At 43.5% G+C, this 23,395-nt stretch overlaps 3 protein-coding genes across 4 annotated transcripts; 1 reads left to right on the forward strand and 2 right to left on the reverse strand.

Annotated features, from left to right (window-relative positions):
* The first annotated feature begins 11 nt into the window (after window positions 1-11).
* Window positions 12-1,615, forward strand: LOC123411524 (fructose-bisphosphate aldolase 5, cytosolic-like). The gene is made up of 3 exons (XM_045104490.1): window positions 12-144; window positions 214-899; window positions 998-1,615. The coding sequence occupies exons 1-3, from the start codon at window positions 117-119 to the stop codon at window positions 1,364-1,366; spliced, it is 1,083 nt and encodes a 360-aa protein (XP_044960425.1). The 5' UTR covers window positions 12-116; the 3' UTR covers window positions 1,367-1,615.
* An 81-nt stretch (window positions 1,616-1,696) lies between these two features.
* On the reverse strand, window positions 1,697-7,863 carry LOC123411523 (E3 ubiquitin-protein ligase RGLG3-like). 2 transcript variants are annotated; one of them, XM_045104487.1, is made up of 12 exons: window positions 7,731-7,863; window positions 6,592-6,823; window positions 5,440-5,524; window positions 4,843-4,983; window positions 4,195-4,308; window positions 3,978-4,075; window positions 3,756-3,835; window positions 3,556-3,661; window positions 3,338-3,465; window positions 2,999-3,230; window positions 2,361-2,417; window positions 1,697-2,275 (listed from the first exon to the last, which is right to left on the reverse strand). In XM_045104487.1, exons 2-12 carry the CDS (start codon window positions 6,802-6,804, stop codon window positions 2,195-2,197), a joined length of 1,335 nt encoding a protein of 444 aa, XP_044960422.1. In that variant the 5' UTR covers window positions 6,805-6,823; window positions 7,731-7,863; the 3' UTR covers window positions 1,697-2,194. The 2 variants fall into 2 exon arrangements, with proteins under 2 accessions (XP_044960422.1, XP_044960424.1); XM_045104489.1 differs by lacking the exon at window positions 7,731-7,863 and adding an exon at window positions 7,555-7,649.
* A 1,991-nt stretch (window positions 7,864-9,854) lies between these two features.
* Window positions 9,855-15,313, reverse strand: LOC123411526 (E3 ubiquitin-protein ligase RGLG5-like). Its single transcript, XM_045104492.1, has 12 exons — window positions 14,971-15,313; window positions 14,066-14,301; window positions 13,308-13,392; window positions 12,781-12,921; window positions 12,561-12,674; window positions 12,294-12,391; window positions 12,088-12,167; window positions 11,882-11,987; window positions 11,666-11,793; window positions 11,288-11,558; window positions 10,449-10,505; window positions 9,855-10,362 (listed from the first exon to the last, which is right to left on the reverse strand). Exons 2-12 carry the CDS (start codon window positions 14,276-14,278, stop codon window positions 10,282-10,284), a joined length of 1,374 nt encoding a protein of 457 aa, XP_044960427.1. The 5' UTR covers window positions 14,279-14,301; window positions 14,971-15,313; the 3' UTR covers window positions 9,855-10,281.
* Window positions 15,314-23,395: the final 8,082 nt, after the last annotated feature.

Here is a 23,395-nt window from a genome sequence, read left to right on the forward strand (position 1 = left end):
TTATAAGGGGAGAGGGATAGCTCGCACAGCCACCTCACAAAAAGCGCGAGCACAGCAGCCCAGCGTTTGGATTTTGCAGCCGGTCCCGGAGCCTCCTGACCGACACGGTCGCCGCCATGTCTGCCTTCGTCGGGAAATACGCAGGTTATTGCCTTCATCTGTATGCTTCTCATGCGCTCATGGCGCGACATGCTGATGGCCTTTTGCGTGTAGATGAGCTGATGAAGACGGCCAAGTACATCGCGACGCCGGGGAAGGGGATCCTGGCGGCGGACGAGTCGACGGGCACCATCGGGAAGCGGCTGGCCAGCATCAACGTGGAGAACGTGGAGTCCAACCGGCAGGCGCTGCGGGAGATGCTCTTCACGGCGCCGGGCGCGCTCGAGTACCTCTCCGGCGTCATCCTCTTCGAGGAGACGCTCTACCAGACGGCCGCCGACGGCACCCCGTTCGTCGACATCCTCAAGGCCGGCAACGTCATCCCGGGCATCAAGGTCGACAAGGGCACCGTCGACATCGCCGGCACCGACGGCGAGACCACCACTCAGGGCCTCGACTCCCTCGGCGCCCGCTGCGCCAAGTACTACGAGGCCGGCGCGCGCTTCGCCAAGTGGCGCGCCGTGCTCAAGATCGGCCCCGGCGCCGAGCCGTCCGAGCTCGCCGTCAAGCAGAACGCCGAGGGGCTGGCGCGCTACGCGCTCATCTGCCAGGAAAACGGGCTGGTCCCCATCGTGGAGCCCGAGATCCTCACCGACGGCGCGCACGACATCAAGGCATGCGCCGCCGCCACCGAGCGCGTCCTCGCCGCCGTCTACAAGTCGCTCAACGACCACAAGGTGCTCCTCGAGGGCACCCTCCTCAAGCCCAACATGGTCACCCCCGGCTCCGACAGCCCCAAGGCACGTCCCTCGATCTCTCTCTCTCTCCCTACTTCTTCAATCTTCATCATGGTCTCCGTTTGCATGGCTGATCGTGCTCTGAATGGTCGTGTGCATAGGTTGGCGCGGAGGTGATAGCGGAGTACACGGTGGCGGCGCTGCGGCGCACCGTGCCGCCGGCGGTGCCCGGGGTGGTGTTCCTGTCGGGCGGGCAGAGCGAGGAGCAGGCCACGCAGAACCTGGACGCCATGAACAAGCTGCCGGTGCTCAAGCCGTGGACGCTCACCTTCTCCTTCGGCCGGGCGCTGCAGCAGAGCACCATCAAGAAGTGGGCCGGCAAGAAGGAGAACGTCGCCGACGCGCAGGCCACCTTCCTCGCCCGGTGCAAGGGCAACTCCGAGGCCACGCTCGGCAAGTACGGCGGCGCCGCCGCTGGCGGGGACGCCGCCGCCTCCGAGAGCTTGCACGTCGCGGGGTACAAGTACTAAGGCCACCGTCGCCCCCGGCCGCGCCATTCCCGGACCTTGGACCTTGGTGCAACCCATGTGTGCGTGCGCACGACGCGGCACATGGCTTGCGCCGAGATTCGTGCGTGCGTGCAGATATATATATATATGCTCTTCCCTTTCTGCCGTGTACTTAAATTCTCTCTGCCTCACCTTTGCTCCTATTTAACCAGAACTACTAATGATATGTAAGTGGTATATGAAAGTGTGAATGCAACGCTTTTATATGTTTGAGCTTGTTTCATTGGAAAAATGAGTACCAGTAACACTCATGAGATGTATGCTCGGCTCAACAGAGATAAGATTGGTTGGTTCATCCTCGAATATTCTGGTGTTCGTCCCATTTAAATTATACACATATAAAAGATATACTGAAAAAATGGATACAAAACTGAATATTCAGCATTTATAACAGGTTTTAATTAATATACAATGCAAATGTCTTCCTAATTGGTACATCCTGAAATTTCTCCACTGTTCATTTTATTTACAAGAGAAAGAAAGGAAAGCAATATGTACATTATTTTCCACTGAGCGTTCTTCACTGCAGTAATTAGGAGCCCTTCAGGAACATAGAAATTTTACCGAAACGGTTCAATCCACATTTCCCTTGCGGGAAATGGAGAATAAACGCTGCATTCCAACAGGGCCTTAAATCACCGGCTGATTGAAGACACTCCAACCACATTAAGGACGCTAAAATTTATGGGCAACAAGTAAAATTTATGCGGAATTCTGAACATTTTCCACCGAGCTCCTTCCGTATTGGCACACCACAAGCTTCAAAAGCATCAGGCGGTCGGCTTTTAATCAGTACAGCCTGATCCTGGTGGTTATGTGCTGCTGGCACATAGGGCAGCGCACCAATTTTTTCCCGCAATCATAGCAAGTCTGAATTAAACGTGTTAGCAATTTGTATATACAACAAGAATTATGAATAAATGTTGAGAGGAAAGCAAGGGGATATTTTCTGCACCTGATGTCCACATCCAAACGCAAGATCCTTTGATTTATCCATACATATGGCGCATGACTGCAATCACAAAAATTGCAAGGCTTAGTTCCTTTTCCACAAAAATTAGAGGGTCCTTCAGTTACCAAAAAATTTCAGTATACAGAAACTTAGCATTATGAAGAAGAACTCTATTTCATGATCTGCTCGTCGGCAAAAGATGCAAGTGTATGTGTCAAAGTACAGTAAGAAGCTAAAGTGTATTACATTTGAAAGGAGCATAAAAGGCAGAGGTGAATCGAGGATGAACCAAATTTAACTAGCCCTGTTGTCTGAAATAGAATTTGCAAGCACTGAACTTCCAAGGGCGTATCAATAAAAATGCACAAATTCCATGACGATGTGCTGTGTCAGCTTGAATACTTTTTCTAAATAGGCTACTTCAGAAGGGTATGTTCATGTAAAAAATCGACTACAAATTCAAAGTACTGCTCGATAAGTATCTAAGTATCTGCCTTTTTGTATCCCGTAAAGTAATTCAACTTTTTGAAAGGATTCCATCAGACTTTTTGGCGGTGGGTAAATGAAGTTTCAGTACACAGTTTTATTTATTCAAATCTGGGTATGAAATGGTGGCGGCCTAAACACGAAAAGATACGTACACGTGTGCTTTCTGAACTTTCTGATGCATAAGCGTCGGGTACCCTTGTATCCGCAGGCTGTGAACTTTCTGATGAATAACTGTCAGGCCTCCTCGTAGCTGCATGCTGTCGCTGTTTGAAGCTGCCTGGTTGCTGAAACCCACTTGTTTGTTGGCCAAAGCTACTAGACCGTGAATAAGCAGTCCTTGTTGGCGGAGGCAGAGGAACTCTTGGAGGTATTCCTTGTCGACGACTGAAACAGAAGAAGAATCGAAGAAAGCGGTCAGATGGCAATATTGTCGCTGCAAGCACAAAGCATTGCTCTACTTGACTCAGCGAGGTTGAAAACCCGTAAAATACCCAAGGAGTTGGAGATCAAGTGTTGCCTTGTACTGCGTAGGGATTTCCATCAATGCTGACAACGCAAATTCAGCTTCTTTTCTGTCAGCTGCTATGCTCTTTGACATAATTTCCGTGAAATTCACAAACTGCATGAGATCAAGTATTCTTTTTATGTCCCAGTTATTTTGAGCCAGGAGAACAGCTAAAGGTAAGATGGAATTTGTATTGGCAATCACCTGGAAATTGTCGAATGACCGAGCAGGTATGTTGTCGTCAAACTTATGCATCATATCCCATGGTCCATCACCGACCCCAACAAGAACAATAGACAAGGGAAAGTAGCTGGAATATTTTCAAAATAGAGGTTACTGTGTGCAATATATTTAGGAGGTTTGAATCATCAACGTGTTACTTAAAAATCCAGAATCAGATGTACCTAGCTTTCACTATAGCATTAATGGTATCCCGCTCCTGTGGACTTAACTGCCCAGATTGTGTATCCACATTTCGAGTAACCTACCAGCAGAACTTTTAGCCGGAGTGAAAATTGGATATACAGAAATAAGACTGTACAAGAATTTATTTTGACCACCACTTAATAATGGTCATAAAGAGGATGCCACACAGAAAAATACAACTTGGTTAAACTGTGGTGCACCTGTCCATCAGCAATTATCAGGAGAACATGATATTGACCACCACTGTTGTCCACGATCCCAATTGCTGTCTCGATTATTGGAGCGAAAGATGTTGGTCCTGTGCAAGTTTACATCCAGATTATTTCAGTAAGTACATTTTTTTGGTGTGGGGACGCAATTTTGTATGAAAATGAAGGAACAACAAACTGTCTACATTTAATGATTGTTTAAACAAACCAGATAATCGAAGAGTTGGAACGATTTGTCTGTATCTTTCTAACGCCTCTTCAAATCCAGTGCAAGGGTGGTTCTCTGGATAAAAGCTGAATACCTCATGGTCATGAGTTGACGCTGCCAACAGGGAAAGGAAACATTAGAGCACCTCAAACAGCAGCCCTAAAAACACAGTTGTGATGCAAAAACTGCCTTTTGAGGCCCAAAAATCGCCTCCAACAACGGACATATAGCTATATGTTGATGCAAACTTTTAAGATCGTGATGCAAAAATTGCTACAAGTGATGCAAATTTGTATCACCACTAGCAACTGCCCTAAAACAAAAAGGCAGCAGCATGAACCCGCCGCTCCCTGCATTTCCCCGTGGCCCGATTCGGCCGTCACCGGATCCGCATCCTGACCTCCCCACCGTCGGATCGTCATGTTTCATGTTGTTCTCAAATTATAGGGCACCAGTTATAGGGCTGCTAGAAAAGCATACAAATTTCTTGTGACCCAAAGCATTCTCTCTCCACACCTATAACTGGATTTGGGTCACCAAATTATAAGGCTGCTGTGGAGATTCTCTTATTCAATACATTCCTTTGCACATTCTATTGGAAATACACCAAGCAATCAATTTAAAAGAAAACTCTAACCATAAGCTTACCATCACCAAATCCAAAGCAGGGAATCAAATTGTCTTCATCGAAATCCGAGAGTGTCCTTCCAATAATAGATATGGCTTGCTCATACGGGTTTGGAGTTCTCCCAATATCATGCAGGCAATGCCGATTATAGGAAACTTTTCCTAATATGAAAAAAGCTTAACAAGTTCAATGAAAAATTTCATGATCTGATATGGACTATTATGAGAAACAGAAGCAACATGGGATGCATTCATTCTAAAGTACAATGTCCTCATTGCTAGCTCTCCTTAACTACTCCCTCGGATCCATATTAATTGTCACTCATTCAGTACAACTTTGTACCAAATTGAGACTATTAATATGAATAGGAGGCAGCAATAAATTTCTTAGCATATTATGGTTTCGCCTGAGAAAAGGTTTACAATAGATAAGTTGCCAAGCCATTGACCAAACGGCTTTCTTCACTAGCAATAAAACCACAAATTATATGGGAAACAAACTGGCGTCGTGCTAACTACTAAACAATATAGCTACCGGTGCATCCGAAAGCAAGCACAAAAAACATAAATATGCATCCAAAGTCAGAAGGTGGAAAGATCAACTGTGAGTCTGCCAACCTGTCCATTCATTACTTTTCGTAAAATCAATGCCTACAATAAGGTTTGAAGACTCAAGACCGGCTTGTGCCAAAGCTTCAGTCACCTGCAATAGTTTATAAGGTAGAACTTCAGACTTAAGTTCACAATAGTCGAATGGGAGAGTATGTGCAAGACTCTTAAATGTCGAAGCTGTAGAAACTGAGGAAAAAACATAAATTGATACAAAGTCAGTGCCATTTAAGTTGCAGAAAAACTGAAATAATGTTTGATGACATGACAGTACACTACTACAGCACCATCTGAATACTTCAAGTAATTATGTTTTGTGCAGGTGTACTAGCAGAGTATGGATTGATGTCCGATTTAAATGTTTGATTCTTATAGTCGTCCGCTTAACTAGTTCATAAGCCTGATTGCATACATGACGGCATGTATTGAAAATGCAAGGAAAAGTAAATAGTGTTATATCTTATAGAAGATGTCAGTTCCTTTGAAAAAATATAATCAAAATGCAAGGAAAATTATTTTATCATCACAACCCCATACAAAGAGACTAAGATTTATACATTTTGTCAAACGAAGTACACTTAGTATCATATAATTAAATCATCACGCCTCTCAAATTAATGCTGAGAATATGATAGGCTAGGATGTGGGAGAAAACTAAAACCTGTATAAACTAAGGTGTACAGCTTCTCATATTTTAACTAGGTATTAGAACCATTGTCCATTCAGTGCATTAGTAATTATCAAGTAAGTCCTATTGTACAACAAGAAGGCCCATCAGAAATGCATTCACCGGAGATGTACAACTTATAAAACATAAACCTCATGGTAGTGCAGGTGACCTGAAATTTGAAATAGTTGGAAGAGCAATAATTATTAATGATAGCTAGTAAGAGATATCTTCATTTGCTGATGAAACTATTATTGTTTCTATACTTTCTGAAACCCTTCCTATTAAAGTTTAGTTTGCATCAAAAATTTACATAAGATGACTAAATAAGATGAATGGTACTCCCTCCATCCCACAATGTAAGAAGTTTTTGCAAGCTTGTATTGTGGACGGAGGGAGTATCATTCAGCTACTTCTAGATGAAAACCGTGCATCAAAAGTTGGGAATGAAAATTATAGAGCCAGGGGAGGCACAGAAGGCCATCAATACATACTTGAGTCACCGAGCGGTAGTCATCGCCAATCCTGGAATACTTCCTCTGCAGAGTTGCTTGTGCTTCTGGCTGCTGCACATTGTTACCCGCAGAAGAGGCATACCACGGGCTGAAACCCGGTGGTGCAGTTGCATATCTCGAGTTAGACCCTGTTGATGAATTCCCATAACCATAAGCAGAGCTGTATGAAGGTTTGGGATCCTTTTGCTCCATTCCTCAACTACCGAACTTCCTGGTGAACAGATGAAATGATCAGTACTTCTCTGCACTAACTAGTTGGAAACAAGACATGGTTTTCCTACATACATCAGTTTAGTTGCTTTACCGGATTACATAAAAACTTTTGAAACAAAATGTGATGCTAGTGTTAGAGATATATTTGGTGTACATGTATTTGGTAGTCTAGGATTTGTAATCCGTCTCCTACCTTATCTCTAGGAGAGGCTTCTTGCCCTCCAAGTCTGTACTCCTATATATACTTGCCCATGGGGCTCAATACAACAACCATCATATTCCGCAACAAATCCTCTCTCTCTCCCTTCAACAGCTAGTGGAATCGATATAGGTGATATTCTTATGCAAATGCAAACTTGCTATAGTGAAAAAATCACCAGCGCTCAATTGAATTACCCAATTCATAATAAGGAATACAACATGATGATCAAGATAATCATAGCCGAACTGTGTCACCGCAGGAAGAGAGCATAACATAAACTGCTAAACCATACATGACTATTTTTTTATATTAAAATCACAGTAGCATAACTTAGAAGAAAATCACAGAAGTCAATCGAAAAGCTGATCACCAAGATAAATGAGATTTTCGGCCACAAACACGAAACCACTTCAAGAAGGCGTTGCCTCATGGACCCCGACACGAAAAGCTGATGACAAAGAAGTTGCCATCTAGCCTTTTCAGAAAGATGGCTCGAAGGGACAGAAAGAGATCAGACAACGACCTACCAAAAACGCCAACTGGTGACTTGGTGAGTAACAAGAAAGGGACGAGAGCAGAGAGGGCAGAGATCGGATTAGACTTGCTGGAGTAGAAGTGGAACCCATAATTAACCCAAACAAACCATCATCTACCTCCCCCCACTTGAACATGAATACAGCAAACCATGGGTAGGGCTTCTTACTCTGCTCTATGTATCAAAAACGCAGGTCTCCGCTCCCACGGCAACGACCCGACAACAAGGACGAGTGGAGAAGCAGCCGGCGAGCCGCTTAGCTGCAAGATATATCATATGTGCACGGCACGACAAGACAAATAAGTACTCCCTCTATAAACTAATAAGATGTTTTAGATCACTATATAATAATCAGGGACAAACGGTGGCGAAGTCAAGTCAATCGCCTGAGCCCTGAGGTAATGAAGTTGGCAACGGAGGCAAATATCTGAAGCTTCGTAAAATAGAGATGAGAGACAGAGACAGACGGATTAGTGGTTGCTCAGTCATCTCCACATGAGAGAAAATATTTTGTGCGATTAGAATCTGTAAAAATATATAAACATATTTCTTAAGAAAAGTATTTGCAAACTCGTACTACAAGATAGAAAATTTTAAAAGCATAATAAACACGATTAAAATATTTTATGAGGATTCGGTTTAGAGGGTAAACAAGAAGTTCGTTTGCTTTCAGGAAAGGTATTCACTCAATCCATCCCAAAATCTAAATGCATATTATTACTATTGTTCAAAGACCAGATACATAAGTATGAATATTTACAATACCAAATGTATATATGATATGAACTTCATAATTTTTGGGATGGAGGCAAATGTTATTGTAGATGTTGACAATCTTTTTTTCAAACTTTATGAAGTTTTACTTAAGATAAAACTAATATATACTCCCCCAGTCCCAAAATAAGTGTCTCAATTTTATACTAACTTTAGAACAAAGATCTACTAAAATTGAGACACTTATTTTTGGGACAGAGGGAGTAGTATATTTTGAGACAGAGGGAGTACCTTTTGTTTGGAACAAGCCTGCATGCATGATCTGCCATGAATTCTCTCTCTCCTTCTCCTTAGAGCATCTCCAATAGAGGATATAAAAGTTGGTGCCTAAAAATGATTTTAGGAGCGGAGAGTGAGGGTTTTTGGACACCAGAAATTTTCTTGCCATAACAGATGATGTAAAACTGGTGCCCTAAAATTTTGACCTTCTTGGACTATGGACATTTTAAAGCATGTTCAACACAATACATCCAAAAATTCAATATTAAACTCATGTGAAATAATAGTAAACAAATAAAACACTAATAGTACTTAATTACATAGTTCATCGATCCACAAGCTCAAATTCAACACACTTGTTCATCAAACATAACACAAAGTTCAACACACATGCCATAAAACATAAAGGTGGGACTAATGGTCTTGTTGCCCATTCCACGTCCACCTCTCCTCAATGAGATGTCTTATTTGAAGATCTTCATGAATATCCGCATCTCGAATGTCACGGTGAGCTTGAAGAAAGCGTCGGATGTGGTATTTCCTTCTATGTGGTTGCACCGGCTTTCTCATCAATTCATAGGAGTAACCCAAATCTTTCCCGAACCTAGGACATGGATTGCGCCGAGATTTGTACGTGCATGCAGATATATATGCTCTTCCTTTCTGCCGTGTACTTCAATTCTCTTTCCCTCCCCCTTGCTTAGGGATGTAGGCGGACATCCCGCATAATCCCACATAACATAATTAGTTCAAACTAAGATAAATTTAATCAAAAAATTATAACTAACCTAAAATATTTTGACTTGGATGCGGGGCGGATCGGGCGCCGCTCTACATCCCTATCCTTGCTCTTAGGGCATAGGTGATGAAGCGCTCGGTCCAGTTTTATATCCTCCATTGCTAATCTTAGTTTGGACAGACTGATGCTGATCATGACTGTGCGCTGGACCACCTTTTCTCTATCTCATTTTCTTTTTCTCTCTAGCTTTTGCGCTGAAGCAACCGGCTCCTCTGTAGGCTACACTGACACATTTGAGGCACTAGCTTTTGCTCGAAGGTGGCATCCGAGCCTAGCTGGCTCGCGGGGCAGCAGGTCTAGGGCTACCCATTGTACATGCCCTTATTTACGCTTTTATATGTTTGAGCTTGTTTCATGGAAAAAATGAGTATCTGTAATACTGATAAGATGTGTGCTCAGCTCAGCACAGATAAGATTGGTTGGTTCATCGTCAAATATTCTGGTGTTCATCCTATTTACATTATACAAGTAAAAAAAATATACTGAAAAAAACGAGTACAAAATTGAAGATTCAGCAATTATAACAGGTTTTAATTAATATACAATGCAAATGTCTTCCTAACTGGTTCATTCTGAAATTTCTCTACTATTTATTTTATTTACAACAGAAAAAGGAACAAAATATGTACATTATTTTCCAGGGAACATTCTTCAATGGCTTGTATTGACAGTACGAGCCCTTTTGGAACACAGAAATTTTACCGAAATAGCTCAATCCACATTTCCCTTGCGGGAAATGGAGAATAAGCCCTGAATTCCAACAGGGCTTTAAATCACCAGCTAATTGAAGGCACTCCAACTGCATTAAGAACGCTAAAACTTATGGACAACAAGTAAAATTTATGCAGATCCTGAACATTTTCCACCGAGCTTCTTCAGTATTGGCAACGCCATAGGCTTGAAAATCATCAGGAGGTCGGCTTTTAATCAGTACAGCCTGATCCTGGTGGTTATGTGCTGCTGGCACATAGGGCAGCGCACCAAATTTTTCCCGCAGTCATAGCAAGTCTGAATTACGTGTGTTAGCAATTAGCATATATAAAAAAGAATTGTGAATAAATGTACAGAGGAAAGTAGTGGGATATTTTCTGCACCTGGTGTCCACATCCAAATGCAAGATCTTTTGATTTATCCATACATATGGCGCATGACTGCAAGCACAAAAATTGCACAACTTAGTTCCTTTTCCACTAAAATTAGAGCGAGTTGCACTTAGCACAGACTTTTTCAGTATACAGAAACTCAGCATTACAAAGAAGAATTCTATTTCATAATCTGCATGTCAGCACAAGATGCAAGTGTATGTATCAAAGTACAGTAAGAAGCTAAAGTGTAGGAGTATTACATTTGGAAAGGATCATAAATGTTTTAATAGGTGGAAGTGAACTGAGGACAACCCAAATTTAACTAGCACTGTTTTCTGAAATAGAATTTCCATCCACTGAAGTTCCAAGGGCATATCCAATAAATGCACAAATTCCATGATGATGTGCTTTGTCAGCTTGAATATTTTTTCTACACAGGCTACTACAGAAGGGTATGTTCATGTAAAAAATTCAACTACAAATTCAAAGTACTCTGTGATAAGTATCTAAGTATCTGCGTTTTTGTATCTCGCAAACGCGAAGTCATTCAATTTTGAAGTTAAACTTTTGCATGGATGTTAAACATACTATCCTTAATAGTGAAAATAAGTTGAGAATTTTTGGAACTTGTATAAGCTGTTTTCACAGCATTGTGCATTTTCACCTAATAGTTCCCCTGTATAACCATTAGCCTCAGCAAGTCTGAACGTGCAAAAGTATTGGTTAAAAGGGATTCCATCAGGCTTTTTTGGCGGTGTAGATGAAGTTAATTTCAGTGCACGGTTTTATTTATTCATATCCTGGTATGAAATGGTGGGAATGCGGTGTAAACATGAAAAGATACGTACAAGTGTGCTTTCTGAACTTTCTGATGCATAAGTATCGGGTGTCCTTGTAGCCGTAGGCTGTGAACTTTCTGATGAATAGCTGTCAGGCCTTCTTGTAGCTGCATGCTGTCGCTGTTTGAAACTGTCTGATTGCTGAAACCCACTTGTTTGTTGACCAAAGCTACTTGACCGTGAATAAACACCAGACTGTTGGTCAAAGCTAGTAGTCCGTGAATAAGCAGTCCTTGTTGGTGGGGGCAGAGGAACTCTTGGAGGTATTCCTTGGCGACGACTGAAATAGAAGAAGAATCGAAGAAAGCGGTCAGATGGCAATATTATCGCTGCAAGCACAAAGCATTGTTCTACTTGACTCAGTGAGGTTGAAAAACCATAGAATACCCAAGGAGTTGGAGATCAAGTGTTGCTTTGTACTGCGTAGGAATTTCCATCAATGCTGACAACGCAAATTCAGCCTCTTTTCTATCAGCTGCTATGCTCTTTGACATAATTTCAGTAAAATTCACAAACTGCATGAAATCAAGTATTCATTCATGTCTCAATTATTGCGGACCAGAAAAACAGCTAAAGGTTAGATGTAATTTGTATGACAATCACCTGGAAATTGTCGAATGACCGAGCCGGTATGTTGTCGTCAAACTTATGCATCATATCCCATGGTCCATCACCGACCCCAACAAGAACAATAGACAAGGGAAAGTGGCTGGAATATTTTCAAAATAGATGTTATTGTGTGCAATTTGTTTACGAGGTTTGACTTGACGGAATACAAATGTTTTACTCTAAAATCCCGAATCATGTACCTAGCTTTCACTATAGCATCAATGGTATCCCGCTCCTGTGGACTTAACTGCCCAGACTGTGTATCCACACTTCGAGTAACCTATCAGCAGAAATTTTGCCAGAGTGAAAACTGGTTATACAAGCAAGAATTACAAGAGTGACCGTCATTTAATGACTATAAAGAACATGCTACTCAGAAGCACAACTTGGTGAAACTGTGGTGCACCTGTCCATCAGCAATTATCAGAAGAACATGATATTGACCACCGGTGCTGTCTGCAATCCCAATTGCTGTCTCAATTATTGGAGCGAAAGATGTTGGCCCTGTGCAATTTTAAATCCAGATTATTTCCGTACATCTTTTTTGTGGGCAACTCTAAGCTACTTTTGATAGCAATTCTGTTCCTCTCTTACTTTTATGAAAAAGAGAGGAACTACTTTTATGAAAAAGAGAGGAACAAACTATCTACATTAAGTGATTAATTAAACAAACCAGCTAATCGAAGAGTTGGAACGATTTCTCTGTATCTTTCCAACGCCTCTTCAAATCCATTGCATGGTTGGTTCTCTGGATAAAAGCTGAATACTTCCTGGTCATGAGTTGATGCTGCAAGCAGTAATGGGAAACATTATATTCAATACATTCATTTAGACATTTTATTGAAAACCCATGAAGCGGTCGATGAAAAAGAAAATTGGAACCTTAAGCTTACCATCACCAAATCCAAAGCAGGGAATCAAATTGTCTTCATCAAAAACTGAAAGTGTCCTTCCAATAATAGATATGGCTTGCTCATATGGGTTTGGAGTGTTACCAATGTCATGTAGACAGCGGCGGTTATAGGAAATTTTACCTAAATGGAAAAGCATGGCAAGTTAACAGAAAATACTATAATATGTTATCAATATAAGAAGCAACAAGGGGGTGCATTCTTTCTACAATACAAACGCAGAAATGCTGTCATTGCTAGCCTTTCATCTAAAGAATTTCCTCTGCATAATGTCGCTTCGCCTGACAAAAGTTTTATAATAGAGAAGTTGGCATGCCATTGACATCACAGACCAAATGGTTTTCTTCAATAGCAATAAACTATAAACCATATGGGCAACTAACTAGTAGTATTCTACTAGGCAGTACCTACTACAGTAATAAATAATAGGCACCAGTGGGCCCCAAAGCAAGCATTAACAACAAAGAATATGCACCTATAGTCAAAAGGTAGAAAGATCAGCTGCTAACCTGTCCATTCATTACTTTTTGTAAAATCAATGCCTACAATAAGATTTGAAGATTCAAGGCCTGCTTGTGCTAAAGCTTCAGTCACCTGTAACAGTGTAAACGGTATTGTTTTCAGTTTTAAGTTCACAATACAACAATCGAAAGGGAGAGTATGTGGAAGACTATTGTAAATGTCATCTGCACTGTAGGAGTTGAGGAGAATGCATAAACTGATACAGTACAAGCCAAATTCATTTAAGTTGAAAAAACTCAATACGATGTCATAACATAACAGTATAGTACAGCAGCACCATATCCACATGTTAGTTATTTATATCTTTTGTGCAGGTGAAGTAGCAAAGCCATGAATTAATGGGACTGCCCAATTTTAGATGTTTGATTGTTATAGTTCTCGGCTTAATAGTCCACAAGCCTGATTGCAGATATCAAGGTCTTTACTGAAAATGCACTGGAAAGTAAATAGCAATGACATCTTATAGAAGATGTCAGTTTCTTTGCAGAAGTAAAATCCAACTGCAGGAAATTTTATTTTATCATCACCAAACCTTGGATTAGGATCCTGCATACAAACAAAAACTGTGTATCCTTCTTGAAATACCCATATACATAGAACTAATTCTACTAAAGATAGTTTATATTCCAAAATTCACCTGAGACAACGAAATAAGATGAACGGTACCATTCAGCCACATCAAGTTGAAAACCATGCATCAAAAGTAAATAAGAGAACCGAAGGCACAAAAGGCCATCATACATACTTGACTGACGGAACGGTAGTCGTCGCCGATCCTGGAATACTTCCTCTGCAGCCTGGCCTGTGCCTCTGGCTGCTGCACGTTGTTACCCGCCGCAGAGGCATACCTTGGGCTGTAACTGGAGGGCGTGTTTGCATACCTCGAGTTATACCCGTTGGATGAATTCCCATAGTCGTAAGCAGAGTTATACGACGGCTTGGAGTCCTTCTGCCCCATTCCTCAACACTCGGATGAACTTCCTGGCGAACAGAAGAGAATATCATTACTTGTGTACACAACTAGCTGGAGACAAGGCAGGTACTTTTCACATAAAATAAAAAATAAACAATAAATGAAGAAATGAAGAAATCCTAGAGTTTTTGCAGAACATGATCCACCCATCAATTACAGGTGAACTCTTTGGACGAGTTCCTAATTCCAGGAGGGGTGACTTTGTAACCCAGAACAGGGAAGTTCCACACCCTAAAACAGCCACAGCCTCCCCATACCCCCCACATTTCCTCCTCATTGCCAATACTGGAGACTGGCACCTGCAGAAGGCCCAGTTCCTAACTTCCTACTACTACATACAAGCATCGGGCATATCGAAATGTCTGAACGAGATCAGACAACGGCCTGTAAAAATATAATCATCTAAAAAAACGCCAATTACTACTACTAACGAACTGCCTCAGACGATCAGATCCAAACACCTCGCGCTCTCACGGAGAATCGCGCACCCTCGCCAAGAAAGAAACAAGACGGCGGCGAGCCGGAGCGGGGAGATACGGGATTGTACCAACTTGCCGGCGGAGCCAGAATCGAGCGACCCCGGGAAACGAACACCCGGAATTCTCGCGCGCGCCCAACAGCACCCGCGAATGATAAAGAGATCAACCAGCAATCTGCGCGGGGAGGTGCGTGCTTACCCTGCTGGCCTGCGCTCGGCGTCGTCCAAGGTCGCGGGCCACTGCTCCGGGAGGGAAGAGGGTCGGTAGAGTGGAGGGGGTGAAGAAGGGGATAGGCCGAGTCAGCCGAGACCAAGATTTGTACGCCCGGCACGACGGGATAAACTATGATCTGGGGGCAGCGGAGCGGTGGCGCGGGTCAAGTCAATCGCCGGCCACGGAGGCAATGCAGTTGGCGCTCTCTATCTGAAAACGATATCCGAAGCTTCGGAACTAGGAGTAGGAGTGGTATTCAATGGATGGATGGATGGATGGGGAGAGCTCGGGCGGATTAGTCGTCGAGCTTGGTGTTGGTGCCGCACTTGTCTCGGTCATCGGCGGGCACCAACCAACCCCAGGGGGAAAAACAAAAAGGTTAGTTTGAGAGCCGTAGTGCGCTGGAGTTACCCTACCGGCTTGGATGGTTATCCTGTCCACTGGCGGCGAAAAGGTCCAGGGAGGGATGGAGCGTGCGAGCATCTTTTCTCTGCTGCTGCTGCGCGCGCGCGCCACGGAGGAGGGTGGGCTGCGGCGTTGTTGGGTGGCCCGGTGGTTGGCGGGTCGCGGTCCCGGTTTTCGGGCTGGCAGTTAGGCTGCAGTGAGGGTGAGGCCGTGCGGTGCGGCTGCGTGGTTAGCCTGGTCCTCGTCACGAAGGAGATCAGGCGGCGCTCACCGGCTCAATGGATGGGACGGTCACACGGGACACGTGGATTGCATTATGTTATGTGCCGCATTTTGGGGGCTTGTGTATCGCGGGGCGACGTAGGCCGATGGCGATGGTGTGTATCTGGCAAAAACTACACGTCGTGGGTTTGTCCTTGGCACACTGTGTGTCTGTCGGGAGTTGACCCGAAGCAAGAATTTGGATAAAAACCACACTTGTTCGCGTCATTGACACGTAGCGTTTGAAACTGTTGAGTATATGTTATGTGTATATATATTGTCTATTTAGTCATTTTCTAGTTTTATCTTGTGGCCCATCTTGTATAACATATATACGTGCAGTTGTACCTGATCAATACATTGTGTAATTTCATCATCATATATGGTATCGGTTTTTAGGTTCCAACCCTAGCTTCCGCCCGGCGGCGGAGATGCCGTCGCCGCCACCACCTCCTCTACCGCTGCCGTCGTGCCTCTCCCGCGCCGCCGCCGCCCACCTCATGCCGTACACGACCGGCTCCAACCCGACGCCGCCGACATCCGCAACCTCAACATCCACGAGCGGGTTCCTATCCGTCTTGCCTAGACCAACTCCTCCTACTATGCTTGGAAGACCTACTTCTCCCTTGTGTTTCGGGAGTACAACCTCCCCGACCACGTGGATGGCTCCGTCGACTCCAGCCTCATGCCCGACCATCATGAGTGGTCCGCCATCGACGCCACGCTCATCCACTGGTTCCTCCTCACCATCTCGCCCAACCTCTTTCATACGGTCGTGCACGACGGTGACGATGCATGCGTCGTCTGGACCAAGCTGAACGGGCTCTTCACCGACAATCGCCTTCAGTGTCGCGTTTTTCTACAACAAGAGTTTTTTGGGTGCCACCAGGACAACTCCTCCGTCGACGACTACTGTCTCCCACTCAAGACTCTTGCAGACGAGCTCCGCGACATTGGTGCGGAAACTAATGACGATACCCTTCACCACGCTCATCGCCGGCCTCAACGAGGACTTCGGCAACGCCGCGACCAACCTCTCCCTCCTTCGCCAAGTTCGTGGCCTATCTTCGGCTGGAGGAACGCTGGATGAAGAAGGTGAAGAGTCGGGCCATGCACGTCGCTCTCGCCGTCAGCACCACCCACGGTGGCCCTCCTCCATCGTCGGCTGCTTCCCAACAACAGCGGGGCCCCGCACCCTTGCAGCAACCGTCGTTGTTGTCCCTGCCGTAGGTGGCCTACAGTGCGCCCCCGCCACCTCCCGCGCCCACCGACAGGCTCCGTCGCGGCGGCCGCGGCGGTCGTAAGCAGGAGCAGTAGCAAGCGGGTGGCGCCCCTCGTCGGCAACATCAACAGCAGCAGTCCACCGCGCCCTGGGCCGGTGGCTACAACCCCTGGACGGGTGTCGTGCACGCATACTCGCTGTCGGTCCCTCGGGGCCTACTACTGCAACAAAAGACCTTCCAACGGCGCCAGAAATAGGAGTGTTGCATGATACTCCTCAGCAACGGCACCGGGAATCCTTCTGCTACGGCTACGCCTTAAGGGACTTCCTAGGCAAATATGCAAAGTATTTCCCCCGTGGCCTTGGAGCCTTGCGTTGGTGTTCCCTCGAAGCGGAAAGGGTGATGTAGCACCACGGTGGTAAGTATTTCCCTCAGTTTGAGAACTAAGGTATCGATCCAGTGAAGGAGTATCACAAGTGCCTGCACAAACACAAAAAGCTTGCTCCCGACGCTATGAAGGGGTTGTCAATCCCTTATGGATTGTTCGCCAAGTGAGAACTGAAAGCAGCAAAGTAACAAAGCAAAGTAAAAAACAAAAGTGGAAACGATAGATGTGAATAGACCCGGGGGCCGTAGTGTTTACTAGTGGCTTCTCTCATGAAAGCAAGTAGACGGTGGGTGAACAAATTACTATCGAGCAATTGATAGAACCGCGCAAAGTTGTGGCGATATCTATAGGCATCACGTCCAAAACAAGTAGACCGATACTTTCTGCATCTACTACTATTACTCCACACATCGATCGCTATCCAGCATGCATCTAGTGTATTAAGTCCAAAAGAACAGAGTAACGCCTTAAGCAAGATAACATGATGTAGATGGACAATCTCATATCTACGACGGAGCCCACCTTGTTACCCTTGATGGCAACTACACAATGTGTGCCTTGCTGCCCCTACTGTCACTGGGAAAGGTCACCACACGGTAAGAACCCAAAACCAATCACTTCTCCCATTGCAAGAATCATAGATCTAGTTGGCCAAACAAAATCCAAGACTCGGAGAGACTTACAAGGATATCAAATCATGCATATAAGAAATCAGCAAAGACTCAAATATATATCATATATAATATGATCACAAATCCACAATTCATCGGATCTCGACAAACACACCGCCAAAGAAGATTACATTTGATAGATCTCCATGAAGATCATGGAGAACTTTGTATTGAAGATCCAAGAGAGAGAAGAAGCCATCTAGCTACTAACTACGGACCCGTAGGTCTGAAGTGAACTACTCACGAGTCATTGGAGGGGCGATGATGATGATGAAGAAGCCCTCCAACTCCAAAGTCCCCTCCGGCAGGGCGCTGGGAAGGGTCTCCAGATGAGATATCGCGGAAACGGAAGCTTGCGGCGGCGGAAAAGTATTTTCGTGGCTCCCTTGATTTTTTTCTGATTTTTAGGGAATATATATGTGCAAGATCTAGGTCAGGGGGGCGCCAGGGAGGCCACAAGCCTGCCCATCGCCGCTCCCTCTGGTGGCGGAGTGGGCGCTTGTGGGCTCCCTGTAGCCCTCTTGGCTTGGCCCACAGGCCCCCTGATCTTCCTTCGTTCGGGAAAAAATCATTTGAGGGATTTTATTCCATTTGGACTCCGTTCCAAAATCAGATCTGAAAAGAGCCAAAAACACAGAAAAAACAGGAACTGGCACTGAATTAATAAGTTAGTCCCAAAAAGATATAAAAGGTACATAAAACATCCAAAGATGACAAGATAACAGCATGAAACCATCAAAAATTATAGATACGTTTGAGATGTATCAAGCATCCCCAAGCTTAACTCCTGCTCGTCCTCGAGTAGGGAAGTGATAAAGAATGAATTTTTGATGCTTTCATGCTACCTAGCATAGATGTCCTTTGTAACTCCTCTTACGTGACGTGAATGTTCAGATCCATTAGATTCAAAACAATAGTTTTCTATTGACGTGGAAACAATAATAATTCAAGCAAACTAGCAAGGTAATCATGAACTTTCAAAATAACAAGGCCAAAAGAAAGTTATCCCTACAAAAGCATATAGTCTGGCTATGCTCTATCATCATTGCACAACGAATTTAAATCATGCACAACCCCGGTATTGGCCAAGTAATTGTTTCACACATTTACTTTCTCAAACCTTTTCAACTCTCACACAATACATGAGCGTGAGCCATGGTTATAGCACTATAGATGGTGTGGAGTGTGGTGGAGGTTGCAAGACAAAACAAGGAGAAGATGGTCATATTAACTAGGCATATCAATGAGCTGTGGAGATGCTCATCAATAGATATCAATGTGAATGAGTAGGGATTGCCATACAAATGATGCACTAGATCTAAGAGTATGTGAAAGCTCTTAAAGAAAACTAGTGGGTGTGCATCCAACTTGCTTGCTCATGAAGACCTAAGGCAATTTTGAGGAAGCCTATCATTGGAATATACAAGCCAAGTTATATAATGAAAATTTCCCACTAGCTATATGGTGGTGACAAAACAAGAAACTCTCAATCATGAAGATCATGGTGCTTAATATGCACAAGTGTGGAAAAGTGGTAACATTGTCCCTCCTCTTTTTTTCTCTCATTTTTTTTGGTGGGCTCTTTGGCCTCTTTTTTTGGTGGGCTTCTTTGGCCTCTTTTATTTCCTCACATGGGACAATGCTCCATTAATGATGATCATCACACTTTCAACTCAAAACTTAGAGCAACAATGACTCTATATGGAATGCCTTCGGTAGTGTACCGTGACAATGATCTAGCATGGCATGGACATTAGTGGAAACATCATGCTAGCTATCTTACGATCGTGCAATGGCAATGTAGACGTGGTGGCACATGTCATGGTGGTAGTTGCATGGCAATATATCTCGGAATGACTTTGGAAAAGCCATAGTAGGTAGGTATGGTGGCTGTTTTGAGGGAGGCTAATGGTGGGTTTTGTGCACCGGCGAAAGTTGCACGACACTAAGAAGATAGTGATGGTGAAAGGTGAAAGTGCATCTAAACCATGGACTCAACATTAGTCATGAAGAACTCATATACTTGTTGCAAAAGTTTTATTAGTAATCGAAACAAAGCATTCAACGCATACTCCTAGGGGAAGGGTTGGTAGGTATAAACCATCGCGCGATCCCGACCGCCACGCAAAGGATGATAATCAATAGACTAATCATGCTCAGATTTCATCACATAGCGGTTCACCATACGTGCATGCTACGGGAATCACTAACTTCAACACAAGTATTTCTAGATCCACAACACCTTACTAGCATAACTTCAATATTACCATAACCACAACTCAAAACTAAATGAGATGAATCAAACTTCTCTAACTATTCAATGCACACGAAGGTGGAAGTTTTCGTATCCCTTTGGATAACTACCCCTTTTGAGACTACTTTCAAAGCATAGATCAACTACCAAGCCACGCACCGCTGTGCTCTAAAAGATATAAGTGAAGCACACAGAGCAAAAGTATCTAGCTCAAAAGATATAAGTGAAGCACATGTGAGCTGAATTGTCTACCAAAAGATATAAGTGAAGCTTGACAAAATCACGGTGAGTGCATGTCTCTCTCTAGGTGTGCAGCAAGGATGATTGTGACACAACAAAAATAAAAGACTCCTATGATACAAGACGCTCCAAGCAAAAACACATAACATGTGGTGAATAAAAATATAGCCCCAAGTAACGTTACCGATGGATTGAAGACGAGAGAGGGGATGTCTTCCTTGGGCATCCCCAAGCTTAGGCTTTTACGGCATCCTTGAATATCTTGGGGTGCCTTGGGTATCCCCAAGCTTGAGCTCTTTCCACTCTTTATCTCTTTGTCCATAAGAACTTCACCCAAAACTTGAAAACTTCACAACACGAAACTTAAACAGAAACTCGTGGTAACATTAGTATGAGAAAGCAAACCACCACTTTCTTAGGTACTGTAGAAAACTTAAATTCTACTTGTGCTGATGTTGGGTTACATTATTTTCAATCTTCCATGGCTAATACCCCCGATACTATCCATAGTTTCATCAAAATAAGCAACCAACACAACAAAAATAGAATGTGTTAACAGCAGACCAGTCTGTAGAAATCTGTATATTTCGTATACCTCTGGTACTCCAACAATTCTGAAAAATTACGACAGTCTGAAGAATTTGCGTAGAAATCAGCAGCAAAAAGAATCAACTCAAAAGCTCTTACAGAAAAAAAAATCTTTTCGTGAGCAGAAAGTTTCTGTCTTTTCCAGCATGACCAAACGATCATCCCCAAGACTAATCATAACGGTTTTGCTTGGCACAAACGCAAAAAGAAACACAAAAAACACAATCATAACAGAATTATGAAAGTGTGGAAAACACAAAACAGAAAGAAAAATGATAGATTTGTTGGGTTGCCTCCCAACAAGCGCTATTGTTTAACGCCCTTAGCTAGGCATTGATAATTCAATGATGCTCACACAAAAGACAAGAATTGAAGCACAACGAGAGCATCATAAAGCATGTGAAAATCACATCTAAGTCTAACATACTTCCTATGCATAGGCATTTTATAGGAAAACAGATTGTCAAGACAACCAATAGTTACCAAATGCAAGGAAGAAGAAAGAGACAATAGCCATCTCAACATAACGAGAGGTGATTTAGTGATATGAAAGTTTCTACCACCATATTTTCATCTCTCATAATAATTACATGTGGGGTCATATTCGAATTCAACAATGTAACTATCACATAGGATATTATTTTCATGATCCAAATGCTTGCAAAGTTGAAGCTCTTCAAAAATAGTGGGATTATCATCAACTAAAGTCATGACTTCTCGAAACCCACTTTCAATGTTATTGCAAATATCATATTCATCATGAGGTTTGAACAAATTTTCAAGATCATAAGAAAGATCATCACCCCAATCATGATTATTGCAACAAGTAGTGGACAAAGAAAAACTAGCATCCCCAAGCTTAGGGTTTTGCATATTTTTAGCATGAATGTCACTAATAGAATTTATAGTGAAACCATTGCAATCATGCTTTTCATCCAGGGAGCCCTCGTGAATCACTTCATAAATTTCTTCCTCACAATTTTCAGATTCACGCATCTCAAGTAAAACTCCATAAAGATAGTCAAGTGCACTCAACTCACTAGCAATTCGTTCCACATAAGTGGGTCTCTTAAAGAGATTAGCTAGTGGATGAGGATCCATATCAATAGATTTTCAGCAAGCGAAGATGCAAGCATAATGAAGGCACATAGCACACAAGCGAACAGAAAGCAAGCGAGAGAAAAGGGCGAACAAAAAAGGCAAAGGAGAAAAGGGCGAAAACGGCAAATGTGAAGTGGGGGAGAGGAAAACGAGAGGCAAATGGCAAAAAAGTAAATGCAAGAGATGAGTTTGTGAGACCTACTTGGATAGATCTCTCCTTCCCCGGCAACAGCGTCAGAAATACTTCTGCTACTGCAACAAAAGACCTTCCAACGGCGCCAGAAATAGGAGTGTTGCTTGATACACCTCAGCAACGGCACCAGGAATCCTTCTGCTATGGCTACACCTTAAGGGACTTCCTAGGAAAATATGCAAAGGATTTCCCCCGTGGCCTTGGAGCCTTGCGTTGGTGTTCCCTCGAAGCGGAAAGGGTGATGTAGCACAACGGTGGTAAGTATTTCCCTCAGTTTGAGAACCAAGGTATCGATCCAGTGAAGGAGTATCACAAGTGCGTGCACAAACACAAAAAGCTTGCTCCCAACGCTATGAAGGGGTTGCCAATCCCTTATAGATTGTTCGCCAAGTGAGAACTGAAAGCAGCAAAGTAACAAAGCAAAGTAAAAAACGAAAGTGGAAACGATAGATGTGAATAGACCCGGGGGCCGTAGTGTTTACTAGTGGCTTCTCTCATGAAAGCAAGTAGACGGTGGGTGAACAAATTATTGTCGAGCAATTGATAGAACCGTGCAAAGTCGTGACGATATCTATGGCAATGATTATATCTATAGGCATCACATCGAAAACAAGTAGACCGATACTTTCTGCATCTACTACCATTACTCCACACGTCGACCGCTATCGAGCATGCATCTAGTGTATTAAGTCCAAAAGAACAGAGTAATGCCTTAAGCAAGATGACATGATGTAGATGGACAATCTCATATCTATGACAGAGCCCACCTTGTTACCCTTGATGGCAACTACACGATGTGTGCCTTGCTGCCCCTACTGTCACTGGGAAAGGTCACCACACGGTAAGAACCCAAAACCAAGCACTTCTCCCATTGCAAGAATCATAGATCTAGTTGGCCAAACAAAACCCAAGACTCGGAGAGACTTACAAGGATATCAAATAATGCACATAAGAAATCAGCAAAGACTCAAATATATATCATAGATAATCTGATCACAAATCCACAATTCATCGGATCTCGACAAACACACCGCCAAAGAAGATTACATCGGATAGATCTCCATGAAGATCATGGAGAACTTTGTA

Source organism: Hordeum vulgare, chromosome 7H, assembly GCF_904849725.1.
Source record: "Hordeum vulgare subsp. vulgare chromosome 7H, MorexV3_pseudomolecules_assembly, whole genome shotgun sequence".
NCBI classification, from domain to species: domain Eukaryota; kingdom Viridiplantae; phylum Streptophyta; class Magnoliopsida; order Poales; family Poaceae; genus Hordeum; species Hordeum vulgare.